The 14,388-nt window shown below is 36.6% G+C and overlaps 3 protein-coding genes across 5 annotated transcripts in view; 2 read left to right on the top strand and 1 right to left on the bottom strand.

Moving 5' to 3' along the window:
• Positions 1-84: 84 nt before the first annotated feature.
• Positions 85-5,420, top strand: lactb (lactamase, beta). Of its 2 annotated transcripts, none has more exons than XM_027173536.2 (6): positions 85-537; positions 1,773-1,839; positions 1,912-2,102; positions 3,014-3,326; positions 3,792-3,957; positions 4,675-5,420. In XM_027173536.2, exons 1-6 carry the CDS (start codon positions 217-219, stop codon positions 5,195-5,197), a joined length of 1,581 nt encoding a protein of 526 aa, XP_027029337.2. In that variant the 5' UTR covers positions 85-216; the 3' UTR covers positions 5,198-5,420. The 2 variants fall into 2 exon arrangements, with proteins under 2 accessions (XP_027029337.2, XP_027029336.2); XM_027173535.2 differs by having other exon boundaries at positions 93-543.
• A 997-nt stretch (positions 5,421-6,417) lies between these two features.
• Positions 6,418-11,453, bottom strand: LOC113660214 (pro-neuregulin-4, membrane-bound isoform). Its single transcript, XM_027173538.2, has 5 exons — positions 11,382-11,453; positions 10,831-10,897; positions 9,123-9,237; positions 7,040-7,192; positions 6,418-6,797 (listed from the first exon to the last, which is right to left on the bottom strand). Exons 2-5 carry the CDS (start codon positions 10,838-10,840, stop codon positions 6,734-6,736), a joined length of 342 nt encoding a protein of 113 aa, XP_027029339.1. The 5' UTR covers positions 10,841-10,897; positions 11,382-11,453; the 3' UTR covers positions 6,418-6,733.
• A 1,940-nt stretch (positions 11,454-13,393) lies between these two features.
• Positions 13,394-14,388, top strand: part of tmem266 (transmembrane protein 266) — a 47,741-nt gene continuing 46,746 nt past the window's right edge. Inside the window, exon 1 of one of the 2 annotated variants that reach the window (XM_027173345.2) lies at positions 13,394-13,782. The gene's annotated coding sequence lies outside the window, so the exon portion shown is untranslated. The remainder of the gene's footprint in view (positions 13,783-14,388) is intronic. The other variant, XM_027173346.2, reaches the window with a different exon arrangement.

Genomic DNA, 14,388 nt, shown 5'->3' with positions numbered 1-14,388 from the left:
ATATGCATTTATTTGCGGTGACTTTTACACTATTCTCATTCTAATCATTCTCAATATCCCATAATCCATTTCGGCACCCGTTATTGTAGCTAGCTTCATGTATCTTCTTTGTTGTGAATATTTATGTTGACTTATTCGTAAACAGAGTATAACCTTTATTATTATTATTATTATTATTATTATTATTATTATTATTATTACTGCACATGTATAGAAATGTCCCGGTTGTTAAGTTTATCCCGGTGTAAACAGAGCCGAGGCTCTTCCTTCTCCTGCTGGTCTCGGGTTCAGCAGCACAGTCCACAGCAGCACAGTCCACACAGGACCCTGACACTAACACGGAGGATTTTACACACGAATAATGGCGGAAAACGACATATTTGGGCATTAGGCATCGGGACAGGGGTTCTGTTAGCTTTAGGGCTGAAATATCACGTTTATAATCGTGAGCGTTGTGAGTGTGAGGATACAGTAAACTCTTACAGTAACTACAGAACAGCCAAAGAAATCAGCCGAGACCTCCTTCAGAGGATAAAGGTAAAGGTATCATCACGCTAACTTTACTATATTAATCTGCCCAACTATAGCCAAATTATATAAATGACTACATGTACAGCATTTGGCAGACGCCCTTATCCAGAGCGACTTACATTATCTCATCCCCCCCCCCTTTATTATCTCTCTTTTTTATTATTATCTCGTTTTTTTAATCTCGTTTTTCATTATCTAATTTTTCGTGTGTTTTTTTTTTATACAATTGAGCCATTGAGAGTTAAGGGCCTTCCTCAGGGGCCCAAAAGGGGCATCTTGGTGGACCTGGGATCGAACTCACAACCTTCCGATTACTAGCCCAACACCTTAACCACTAGGCTCTACAATACCACTGTGCATTACAATAAATAATTGAAGCCTTTCAGCTTATGATTATTGTGCATAGAGCTAGTGAATAGTAACCTTCCAAACCTGAACGATTTTATGTTTTCAGGGAAAGACATAAGGAGATTTCTGAAGAATGTGTACACAGGTTTTTATGGTGCCTTTATAAAATGGTGGTGCACCTTTTAAAGCTTGTTTAAAGCTCACTATCTTCTGACATTTCACGGAATATAAATAGAGAGTGGAATTGGAAATTTCTTCTTTTATATTATGAAAGGTTACAGGTTACAGGTGTTTGGGTTTGAAATGGCATAAGGTTTAGTAAATTTTCATTTCGAGGTGAATTATCCTTTTAACGTTTTGAGCACTGAATTGACATGGACATCAAAATACAGACAAAAAAGTTTCTGTGCAAAAAATAAAATTAAACCAGTAGAGAAAAATAGTTAAAGAACAAATTATTTTTGATAAATGATTGCCCCTAACAACAACTTTAGCAGCTGTTAAGAATAAACTGGATTTTTTTTTCTCCTCCATAAAAAAAATTGTTTGCTCAGGTTCCTTTAAAAAAGAAAAACCCTGAGCTGAATGTCTCATAAGCTCCATAAAGTTAACTTAATTGATAGAGAATGTATTCAGTGTAATGTTCAGCTCTTACGTAACCCTTTTTTGTGCTGCCCTGTTGCCATTAAAAAAAAAGCCTGTGAAGCAATGACATGGTAAGGAAATGTACACACACTCCCCCAGTCAGATCCCCTCGTTTAAATGAGCGATGTGAGTAGTTACTTATTTGCAAGTGAAACTATGTTGAAAAATGTTGTCAAAATTATTGTGCACTCTTTCCTTTTGCAGTAATTATTAACTTTTTAACACAACAGTGTGCTGTTTGCTAACAGGATGAAGTTGGAGCCCCTGGCCTGGTCATTGGAGTTTCTGTAGATGGTACTCAAGTGTGGAGTGAAGGTATGTAGCTGTATCAGTGCTTCATCACCTTCTGTTCAGGTTATTACATCTGATATAGATGTTTTTCCCCAGGCATAGGGTATGCTGACTTGGAAAACAGAGTGCCTTGTGATGGGAGCACTGTGATGAGGATTGCTAGCATCAGTAAATCTCTGACTGCAGCTGCTGTTGCTCGAGTGTGGGAGAATGGGAAGCTTGATCTAGATGCTCCGGTTCAAAAATATGTGCCTGAGTTTCCTGACAAACAGTTCGAGGGAAAGAATGTAAGATACAACTTTTAAAAATGTAAAAAATATTTTGAATAAATATATACATATATATATATATATTTACTTGATTTTGATTGGTCAAATCCATTGATCCATGTAAAGAGCTCTTAAAGACATTGGGTGTTTAAGGCAGAAAATGTTTTAACAGCTGGTTTGGTGAAGCTTTCTGGGTATTCAGCAATTTTAAAGGAGTCTCCAGTGTCTGCGCTTTGTAACAGTCAAAGGCTGTGTTTTCTCCAAAACATAAAAACAAATATTTTATGGTCTAGTCTCTGTCCAGTGTCTGATCTCATTTTCTTAACATGTACGGCTCAGGTTATCCAGCCGTAGATCATGACGACCCTCAGTGATCAATACTAAGCCTGACAGATAGGGAAATAGAAACTATGGGTTTAACAAAAATGTGGAATCCCAGGAACTGTGAGTCTTCCGAGTTCCGACTTCAGAGTTCCGACTGCTGAGCTTAATGTTATGTGTCCCGATAAAAAATTCCAACGAATTCCAACTTCCGTCTTAATCTAAATTTCGACTTACTAGTTCCGTCTTACACCTTCAATTTTCGAATTACAGGTTTTTGAATTTTGAATTACTTGTAAAAAATAACTGGAATTTGTTTCTAAAGTCAGAATCTAAAATTGCAAATTCGTTGAGATCCAACTTTCTTTTGTGGACTATTAAATAAAATGTATGGGTTTTTTTTCTTTAGTTATTATAAAATTGCCACATTGTTGTGGTATGAGAGGAGTTAAAGACTTATAGCATTTTGTCCTTGGTAATGGATCGTACCTCAGCACACCACGCCATTACTGATTATTATTGCTTTCGGGTTTGTGCTAAATGCATTTAAAAAGGATAAATGCATTTATTTTAACAAGATCAATTGATTTGGTGTTTGCTTAAACCAGATAACGATAACCCCACGACTGCTGCTGTCTCACCTGAGTGGTATCCGTCACTACGAAAAAGACTCCAAGAAAGTGAGGGACGAAAAAGCAAAACGTCTACAGAAACCGCCAGAGAAAAAAGAAGACGAAAAAAGTTCTGACGAGACCGAAGAAAAATCCACACAACAGAATAACAAAACAAAAAGCAAAGATGCAAAGCATAGTAAAAAGAAGAAAGAGTTTGAGAAGGAGGAGTACTACCTCAAAGACGGCTTTGACAGTGTTATCCAGGCCTTAGACCTCTTTAAGGATGATCCACTTATTTTCGAGCCAGGTGAGCACTCGCTACAAAATGAAGTATTTGTGACGTCATTGGATTTGGTCTCTGTGGATAATTCATAAAGAAGTACTGCAATTACTATTTTAGTTTTATTTTATTAATGCATCCTGCTTTACAAACTTTTTCTTTGGAAACTGTTCAACTTCTGATGTTTTGAGAATAATGATAACAAATAAATTGTTAAAATAATTGCCCAATAAATCATACCAATATTTGGGTGCCATACTATTGGGCAACATTGTGCAACCGTTATTTAAATTTCCGAAAAACTGTGAGAACATCTAGCACGTTGGCTTAGAGTTTAGCACATTAACCTTACACCTCATAACCAATTCGAGCCTCCGTGGCTGTCACTGGAAAAGCTACAGGTACATATGGCTTGCTTTGATTTTCTAGTCTAACTACAGGTAATATATAAAACCACATGTAATATATGAACTTGTTGTTTGTTTTCTGTAGGCACTACATTCTTATACTCTACTCATGCGTTTACTTTGCTGAGCGCTGTGCTGGAGAGAGCAGCAGGTCAGCGCTTCCTGGACCTCATGATGAACATGTTCCGCGAATTAGGCATGCTTAACACCGTGCCAGACGAGAACGACCCCATTATCTACAACCGCTCCAGGTAATCTGGGGTTCCTCCTTAAGACGGAATCTGGGGTTAAACTTCGGATTATATATCTCATGTTTAATAATTAGCTTCTGTGTTGTAAGTCTCAGCATGATTTGGAAAAGGTCATAACTCTTCATTTCCAACTAGAAAAAAACAACAAATAAAGGACCCAGACAGACAGACAGACAGATAGACAGATAGATAGATAGATTTTTTTATTCTCATTGCAGGGGGTACAATGAAAATAAGTGTTAGTCCTTATGGTGCATGAAATGGTAAAAAAGGAAAAAAGTATACACAAATATAAAAGAATATAAACTAACATTAGTGATATAATACAAAATTATTTAGTTGAAATAGTAAACAGCACATTCAATGTCTTCTGTACAGATTTGTGTTTGGTTATAAATATATATGAGGTAGGAGTCTATGGAATATGTAGACGTTAGTGTGTGTAGTCACATTCAGTGACGGTGTTTTTTGGTGTTCAGTACTCTAAAGGCTCTGGGGTAGAAACTGTCTCTGAGTCTGTTTGAGTGTGACCTCAAGCTAGAGTTCAGCAAATATTTAAGTATTTGCTTTAAATCTGTGAATTTATTAGGTAAGTGGTAATTGCAAATTTAGGAATTGATGTCAGTCATGTAGCTAATTCCATCTATACTACCTGTCAAAGTGGTTGCTATGGCCCCATTTTATTTGCTTGTATTTATTATTTATACCCTCCGGCAGGTATTACCATTGGAATAAAAAGGGGCGCATTGTGAACTGCCCCTATGTGGACAACTCTTATAAGTGGGCTGGAGGAGGATTTCTGTCCACGGTTGGTGATCTGCTGCTTTTTGGTAATGCCATGCTCTACAGCTATCAGCTAGTGGACATGACGGACACAAGCGGCCTCCTGCCAGGCTTCCTCAAACCCGTCACGGCCAAAGCACTATGGGCTCCTGTGGATAAAACCGAGGTTTCATGGGATAAAGATGGCCGTTATGCTCAGGGCTGGGCGGTGGTGGAAAAGCTGCAGAGGTACGGGCAGTGTCGCATGCGCAGGCACTACGTCTCACACACGGGAGGCGCTGTAGGGGCAAGTAGCGTGTTATTGGTGTTACCCAGTGAGAGACTGAAGGCTCCAGGACAGAAAGCGACTCCCCCTCAGGGGGTGGTAGTGGCTATCATGACAAATATGCAGTCTGTAGGACTCTGTAAAACTGCACTGAAGATTGCACATGAGTTTGAGAAAGCCAGAGACAGTTAAAGAGGGAGTATCAGGGTAGGATTATAAGTTATTTACATCTGTTATAGATTTCATATCATAATGCTGCCTTGTGCACTTTGTTTACAGTGTTAAGCAATGAATGAGTGAAGTGTACACACAATGTAAATCACACATTGCCATTTCTTTGTATTGTGAGACATTAATCTTTTTATATGAATTGTATATCAAATTGTATAAATAATTAAATGCTAAATGTTTGTTACATTCTCTGTTTATGTTTATCTCGTAAGAAAGAATAGCATTCATAGTATGAAATGAGGTCCTAAATGTCCTCTAAACTGGTGTGTGTTAATGACCCCACTAGAGGGAGACTCTGCTCCTGAATCTTGGTAACAGGTTCAGAACTTTTTTTTTTAATTAAAGAGATTATTATTTACTTTACATGTACACCATGGTCCAAAATTCTGGATCCACACCGAACATCTGGGATTATTTTTCTTTTAAAATTATAAATAGAAGGTTTTAAAATTAAAAATGTTGAAATATTTGAAAAAAAACGTATACTCAAAATATAATATATATAAAAAATATAGTTCATGTATAATCTCTTCGATTAATGTATGTGCTGAAAAGTCACTGAGGGATTTGATCTACAACGAATCATAATGTTTCACACTAACTTGTGAAATTCATGCAAACTGTCATTAAATCAAAAATGGAGGATTTACCAAATACTAAGAAAACCGTGACATTAAGTGAATATGAATTTTCAATTGTGCTCTCAGACTTTTGGTCTCCACTCTGCATATGTTACTAACATTACTAACATAACTGCACAAATGTTACAGTAGTCCTATATAATAATATATTATTAAATATATATTATTAAATATATAATATTTAATAATATAGAATGTTATATAATATATTAACAAACCCAAGAAACTAATCTAAGGCAAAATCTTATTATAAACTTTTATTATGGCCATAGATATTCTAGTATTGTTTTAAGATTGGGAAAGAAACAACCTCTTTAATCTCATCCGAGCTTGTTAATATGCATTATCTTTATTTTACTCAAATAACCAGGAATAAACATGTGTATATTAATACTGCTAGAACTTTATTTTCTTGACATGATTAAAAAAAAAAGAAACTGTACAGACTGTTTTAAATCATTACATTCATAGAGTATTTGATTTCTTTTAACTGTCAGAATGAAGAGTAGAGTACAAAATGTATTACATGGTTTGGTCTGAGTCTGTATAAGAATGAACCTTTTTTATTTTTGCCTATATGTGCGTAAATTTGAAGAATTTGTTGAAGAAGACATTTTCCACAGAGTTTTATATTGCCAGTAGGTTCAAACCGACAAGAATAATAACATTATTTTTTAAATATATTACATTATTCTAACATTTTCCTAATCTGGAATATAAAGTTCATTTGACACAAATTCTTTTTGGGAAAAAATGTATTGGAAAATAACTATTTACATGTGTTCATTTAAATATAAAGAAAGTATTAAAAAACACAATGCCTTTGATGTCGATTTATATCATTCATTGCATTCAGTCATATTGCTCCATTCGGGGATTTTGATACGTCCTTTTTACCTATTGGTGCTTTCCTTCGCACTCTGAAAGGAAAAAGATATCCTGAATTAATTTAGGGCTTTTGTAAAAGCCAGATTTAGAAACAGAACTTATGCAAACATGCTAAGAGGTGTTCTGCACCAGCAAGATGTTCATTTAAACACATCTGACAGTTTTAATATGATTACACAATGCAAACTATAATAACGAAACATATGTGAGTAATGACTTTGGCATTTTTAATTATTTTAAGAACTTCAGTAGTGACATTTTGGTTGATGCTCACTTGCAGATGCAGTAGATGACAACAGCCAGCACCAGCAGGATGAGGATGAGGAGGATGACTATTGCAGCGATCATGCCTGTCTCATGACTGTTGTCTGACATGATCTCCAGTTGAAACTGCTCACACCTGCTACCTACATAGTTGTTATTGCATCTGCAAGGAAAAGAGATCTAATTAGCTCATACTGTATGAGTGACAGCAATAGAATTTGTACATAAAGGTAAAAAACTGTTACACAGTAGATGTTACATAAGATGTAATGAAGTGTGTATGATGTCGTCTTTATGTGAAGAACAGTGGGTTGTATAAAATATAGCAAAGAACCTGTGATGAGGTATTAGATAATGAGATAATTCAATTAGTAATTATGTTTAATTGTTGCAGAGAAATCACAGCTTTGATTGAGTCTGTCCTGTGTACACCCATTACAGTCTGGTTTGGTTCAGCCACCAAATCAGACATCATTAGGCTGCAACGGACTGTTAAATCATCTGAGAGGATTAATGGTGTGTTCCTGCCCAACCTACAGGACTTGTACAACTGCAGGGTGAAGAAACGGGCAGGTAGCATCACTAAAGACCCCTCCCACCCTGGACACAGTCTGTTTGCTCTTCTGCCATCAGGCAGATGCTATAAATCACTATGTACTAAAGCATCTAGTCCCAAGAATAGTTTCTTCTCATATCTATTTTGAACAACTAGCACACTCAACCTTACATATCCTGTCTGTTAAAGTGCAAGATTCTATAGTGTAATATCTTTTACTAGAATCCATGTTAATACATATTATATTTTTTAAATGTTCTATAAAAGTATTTACAATTGCAATATACAATAATTACTTGGTACATCTGTAAAGGACTCAACTGCACCTTGTATATTATTTATATTTTAATATTTTTACCGTTTAGTCTAGGTTTATATATGTATACACTATGTTTAGGAGAGCTTCTGTCACCGCAACAAATTCCTCATATGTGTGAGAACACTTGGTGAATAAAGCTGATTCTGGAAAAATAGTTGTTACTATTTTTTATAATATTAATTAGTAAATTACTAAATTACTCTTCCTCGCTCACTTTCAGTGACCAGTTTATCAGAGTCTTTATCCCACAACCTTAGGGTTAGGAGTCAGACTCTAAACATTAGGCCACGGCTTCCCCAACTTAAGCACAGGATCAAAACTTTCCTACATATATACATATAAATATGGTGTTTTTGCAAATGCAGGCCAACACTTTACATTCAGTTGTCTTACAATGAAGAGGGGAAGAGATCATTAATGGATTCTTAAACATTTAAGAATGCTTTTATACATTATATCTAAGAGCTAACGTCAAGCCACACTAGATGACGTCTTTCAAAAGCTTGTATTTCATCTGTGCTGTTATATATATCCAACCTAGATCGATACTTTGGTTTGTACAGTAGCAAGCACACTGAAGTAACCATACTTCACAAACATAAGTGCTGTCAAAAACAGTTTTTAGCATGTTTGTTTTGCAGTTCTGAGGATGCGGGTTTGATTCGCATATCCGAACTGAGTGTGAATGGGATTTGCATGTTCTTCCTGTGCTTCAGGGGTTTCCTCCATGTACTCTGGTGTTTTCTCTCCCAGACCAAATACTTGTGTTGTAGACTGATTGGCATATCAATCACTGAATGTGTGTGTGCAATTGTGCCATGCAATATTTTGGCATTCCATCCAGGGAGTCCCTTGCCTTGTGCTCTCTGTCCACTTTGATAGACTCCCAGTTTCTTGTAACCATGTGTAGTATAAATGGTATAGAAAATAGATGGATGGACTAATGCTATGGCCATTGTTATATTTAGCCACTGTGTCACCATGCTGCAAAAATAGCATGGATATTGTATATCTTAGGCTTTCTAGCTATATATCACTGAAATAGATCTCAGACAATTGGTGTAATTTGTGAATGGAAGCAGATTAGATTGCCCTGTGGTGTGAAATGGGTTTAGGAGGTGCCATTGAGGTTAATACATTTTAGCTATTACTTTGAAGTTTATCTTGGCCTATGGTCAAAATCTTTTGCAAACCCAAGGTCTAGAAACTACTACTTACACACAAGTGAGCATGGACATAGGGTTCTCTGCATTTTTCTGCATCTCTATTTTGAAGCATTTTCCTCCATTCATGCAATAGGATGCATCTGATTCAGTGCAAGGCTTACCATGATCTAAAAAAGAGCAAAAGAACAAATCTTAAGTTTGAGTTTATTTAACTGCTGCTGACATGTTTTTGTCTGATACAAACAACAACAACAACAACAAAAGACAGCATGTGATGCATTAGAATGTAACAGAATGTATTGTACAATTGTGTGCAAAAGCTTCATTCTGTAATCTATACATATATATTTGTGTGTGTGTGTGTGTGTGTGTGTGTGTGTGTGTGTGTGTGTGTGTGTGTGTGTGTGTGTGTGTGTGTGTGTGTGTGACTCATTGTGGTGTCTGACTGTGAATAGGTCAAGAAGCTAATGGCCTTCCATGAAATACCTTAAACAGACAACATTTTATACAAAGAAAATAGTATAATAAAGTATTGCTATGTTTAGGGATACCATTAAAAATAGACAAACATAATGTCGATATGTAAACTGCTGCACACAACTGTATAACACACTCAATGAGCACTTTATTGGAACACTGCACTAATACTGGGTAGGGTCTCCAATTGCTCTAAAAGTAGCCTCAATTCATCGTGGCATGGATTTCACAATATGTTTGGAAATATTTCTTTGAGATTCTCATTCAGTTTGACATCACACAATTCCTGCAGATTTCTTGGGTGAACTTTCATGCTGTGAACCTCCCGTTCCACCACATACCAAAGGTGTTCTGCTGTCCTCTGGAGACTAGGAAGGTTACTGAAGAACACTGAACTCATTGTCATGTTTGTGGAACCAGTTTGAGAAACCTTTTGCTTTATGATATGCTGCATTATCATGCTGGCTCCATTAGAAGATGCGTATGCTCAGCATCTACATTCAAATAGTCTGTGGCATGCAAGCAACGATTGATTTGTCCTAGGCCCAAAGTGTGCCAAGAAAACCTTCTCCACTCTATTACACTTCAACTAGCCTGGTCTGTTGAGTCTATGGATTCATCCTGTTGGTGCCAAATTTATGCTGACGCTACCATCTGTGTGCCTCAGCAAAAATTGAGATTCATCATACAAGGTTATACTTATCCAGATTTGGTGATCCTGTGCCCACTGCAGCCTCAGCTTTCTGTACTTGGCTCACAGACATGAAACCTGACGTGGTCTTCTACCATTCTAGTCCATCCACCCCAGGGTTTGAAGTGTTGTGCATTCTGAGATATTTTTTCTACTCAGGACAATTGTATAGAGTTTTATTTTATTTGTTACTGTGTTACTGTAGCCTTTCTGTCAGCTGAAACCAGTCTGGCCATTCTCCGCTGATCTCTCTCTCATCAACAAGGCTTACTAAATATTTTTCTTTGTTGCACCACTCTGTGCAAACTCTACACTGTTTTGAGAGATTAGCGATTATAAAAATGCTCAAACAAGCACAATCATTGCCACGGTCAAAATCACTCAGATCAGATTTTTCACTGTTTTGATGGTTGATTTGAACATCTGAACATCTGGTCAGTATCTGCATGATTTTATGCATTGCAATGCTGCCATGTGATACCTGATTGGATAACTGCATGATGGTTTACAGGTGTTCCTAATAAAGTGCTCAGGGAGTGTATTTGTTTTACAAATTATATCGGGTTTAAACGTTATGCATTCTTCAGTTTACCTGCCATCATTATAGTTTCTGATGAACTCGTCACGTTGGATGTAGTTATTATATCTTTTATTTCCACCTGACAAAAAAAAAATCATGTTCAAGCTATTATCTCAGATTACCTTAAATATATTCTTTATTTTGAGAACTTAAATAACTTTATCACAGTCACAGTGAGATCATGTTATAAATCAATTATTTACATACCACCAATTATACTGTATGTGAGAAATTGTACACACACAAACATTGCTTAGAATATAAAAAGACTAAGAATAAGGTAAACATTTTCTCCCTGTTTTGACTTTATTGAGAATCAACTGTATGAAAAATTTAGTATCTTCAAAATACACATTAGTCATCCTGAAACATTTCAATCTCCATTCCTAAATATTTCAAAGATTATTTTATCAAATGAGAAATTCTGACAAAATTTCTGCTAAAGTAAAAACCTATGGAAATAAAAACGCATATTTTGTACCAAGCAGAGCAGTTTGACCAGTAAACCTTGGCGTGAAATAGAGATTTTTAAGAAAATTGGATCACAATAGAGAATGACTTACCAGATAGAATCACTGTAGACAGGTTTCTTCAGCTTGTCTGAGTGACAAATAAAAAAGGAAAGTCTGTGCCCGTCATAGAAGCATTCACTGGGCGTATACATTTAAGCCCAGAAATGTTGTGGTTGCTGTTTTTCCACATTACTATGGTTCAGTTAACACTTCCTATCATAAGAAAAATGCAGTGTGAGCTAACAATGACCATTTGTCACATTACTTCACAAACTTTTTAGGCATCTTCTTTTCCAAATATGCCCATTTACATTCAAATTTGAGCATTTTACCTATTAATCGTTTAGGGTGTGTTGAATAAATGAGGGTCTAATGTCCTTCATTTTGAGACAGATTTTGGATCAGTGTGGAAACAATGCGAAATTATTTACACCACATTGGTCAGGTGTGGTCGATTAAAGACCGGCTTGTACTGAGAATGTACATTAGGATTTAAGCCAGGCCAGTTGTGTCAGGTGATGTTATGACTCAGTTATGACTGCTATGTTTAAAGAGAAGTCCTGTGGACATCACAGGTATGTATGGAATTTTAGGAAAATTCTTAAGTAAAACCGTTAGAAAGGGAAACAGTCACAGCTAAAATCTTTTGTGATTTAATGTGTTTTAAACACGGACATTATTGCTGCATAACTTGCTGATCGCCTTTGTCAAATTTAAACAAACAAACAATTTTGGAAAAAAAAACATTTTAATTCTGATGTCTCATCCACATGAAATGAGGACTCTGTAAATGTTTTAATAAGTGTGCAAATGAAGTAAACAATACACTAAATCAAACACATTTTTAAGCAACGTGTTGTACGGGACTTTCCATCACATTCATCAAAACACCAGCTGAGGAAATATGTACTGAATAAAGAGTGTGCATTGCTCCAGTACTGTTCCTGACAGTTGTAGCATTTATGCCAATGTATAGTGATGCTTTTCCCGCACTTATGGTAAGAATTAATTACAGCATTTTATATATTTTTTTCCATTCAATTGGTTACCATCTGTATTTATTGTACATATAATATGGATTCGATACAGCATATTAAAAGTATTCCTTTTCCAAAGGCCTGAATTTTTAATGTGTACAGTTAACTTATTATTTATCATTTATTATTTGTGACTGCTCTTTCTAGGATATTGAAGACCAATCCACTATGGTATTATTTTATGGTGTATGTTCTCCAATCAAACTAACATGAGTCAGGAGTCAGTTTATTTAAGAATGGAGGAATAACAACATAAATTACATAACAACTCAAGTATTGATGTTTTCACATCTGGCATTGTGATATATTATTTAGGACACCTCACTACAATGTTAATCTTAAATAATGTTAAAATGCAATCCTGGTTATCACCCCTGATGTAGAGGAGCAAAGACGTACAAACTGTAAAATGTGTTATATTGTGAGCATATTGTGCATAAGAGTCCTGGATGAGCACAGGATAGTCCTCATTATTAAAGCAGCAGTTCTTAGGTACAAGTCTACAGTATCCATAAATGAATGGCCATTGAATCAAGGATGATTGGGGGCATAAACAGGTTTTTTACTTATTTACTTATTAAAATATTTAGGTTATCCATGTGAGATTATCTACAGAAGCAGAAGATTAGACACGAGTAAACAAAGCTGAGCATCAGGATGAACCAAGAGCATGAAAGGAGCAGCAGAAGAGTATCAGGATCAGGCACAGATTGGGAAAGCCTCACATTAGGGCAGTGTGAAACAACATATTGTGGTATTTCTATTCTACACTCGTTTAAGAAAATGCAAAGGAGGAGAGTTTAAAGAAAAGAAGATAAAAAAAATCAGCTTTTCCCGCCAAATCACCATGGCAACGTTGACATGACGTTTACAAGCGATCACTCGTTCAGTTCTATACGAATATATATCTATATCTATATATTTATTTTTATATACAAAACACTGGACTCTGTGTTTTAAAGCTCAGTTGGACACGCGGAGTCCCCAGACCGATTGTCGGGAAAGCCCTCATTCCTCATCCTCACACTGAGCTGAGCGGGCACACAATGCCCGCCTCCTCTTCCTCCTCCTCCTCCTCTTCCTCCTCCACCTCCTCCTCCGCGCTCACGGATGCTGCTGATGCTGGTGCTGATCCTCTCCGTTTACTCGCCAGCGGACTGCTCATAGCATCTCGGTAAACGATGATCGCATTACGGATCGGGCTCGATAGTCGTGCCCTTTTTTTCTCCGAAGGTGCAGAAGAAGCAGAATCAGAGCGGATGCTTGGCAAGGATAACAGTAGCAGCCTACACGCAGAATCGGCTAGGCACACATCTCCATCCTCCCCCTCCTCCTCCTCCTCCTCATCCTCATCTTCAGTATTACTAGAGCAAGAGAGACACGACTGAACTTCCGATGATGTATTTATCAAAAAGGTAGGTTTATTTGTTCTTAAATAGGCGACTTATTTTAGTGAGTGTGCTAATTCTTCTTCTTCTTGCTCCTTCTCCTCCTCCTCCTCTTCCTCTTCTTCCTTCTTCACTACCACCCCCTCTTATTGTACCCTTCATTGCTTTCCTCAGTAGCCGTTTGTCATCATGTTATTTCATTAAACCAGGTGACGACGTCTCAACCATGTCAGGAAGCCATGGCCTTTAGTAGCTACGCATAGGCTCTTTTGCTCATTAGTGTTAATGCATTTAATCACATACAGTACACAGTTATTTGATGATTTAGGCCTTGTAAAATTAAGGATATTTACAGACATGTCTTTCATCCCTGGCTTATATTTTGGGTTTGGTCTGGAATTAGGGTTTACATGTGAAACTTCAGAGATCGTTTGTCACCTTAACTGAGTTGCTGTAAATCATAAAGCCTGTTTATAATCAGACTAGACTAGTAAAGCTATACAAACGCTATGAATTAAAAAATTGACATATTTCATACACCAAAGAGTCCTGTTTATGCATTTGATTTGTGCCAGCTAATGTGCAAAAGTGTGTGTATCAGTGATCAGTTGCTAAAGTTTTGTGATGTGAAGG

Source organism: Tachysurus fulvidraco, chromosome 10 (genome assembly GCF_022655615.1).
Source record: "Tachysurus fulvidraco isolate hzauxx_2018 chromosome 10, HZAU_PFXX_2.0, whole genome shotgun sequence".
Classification (NCBI taxonomy): Eukaryota; Metazoa; Chordata; class Actinopteri; order Siluriformes; family Bagridae; genus Tachysurus; species Tachysurus fulvidraco.
The sequence above is the reverse complement of the archived record's forward strand: the minus strand, read 5'-3'. Positions and strand labels throughout refer to the sequence as shown.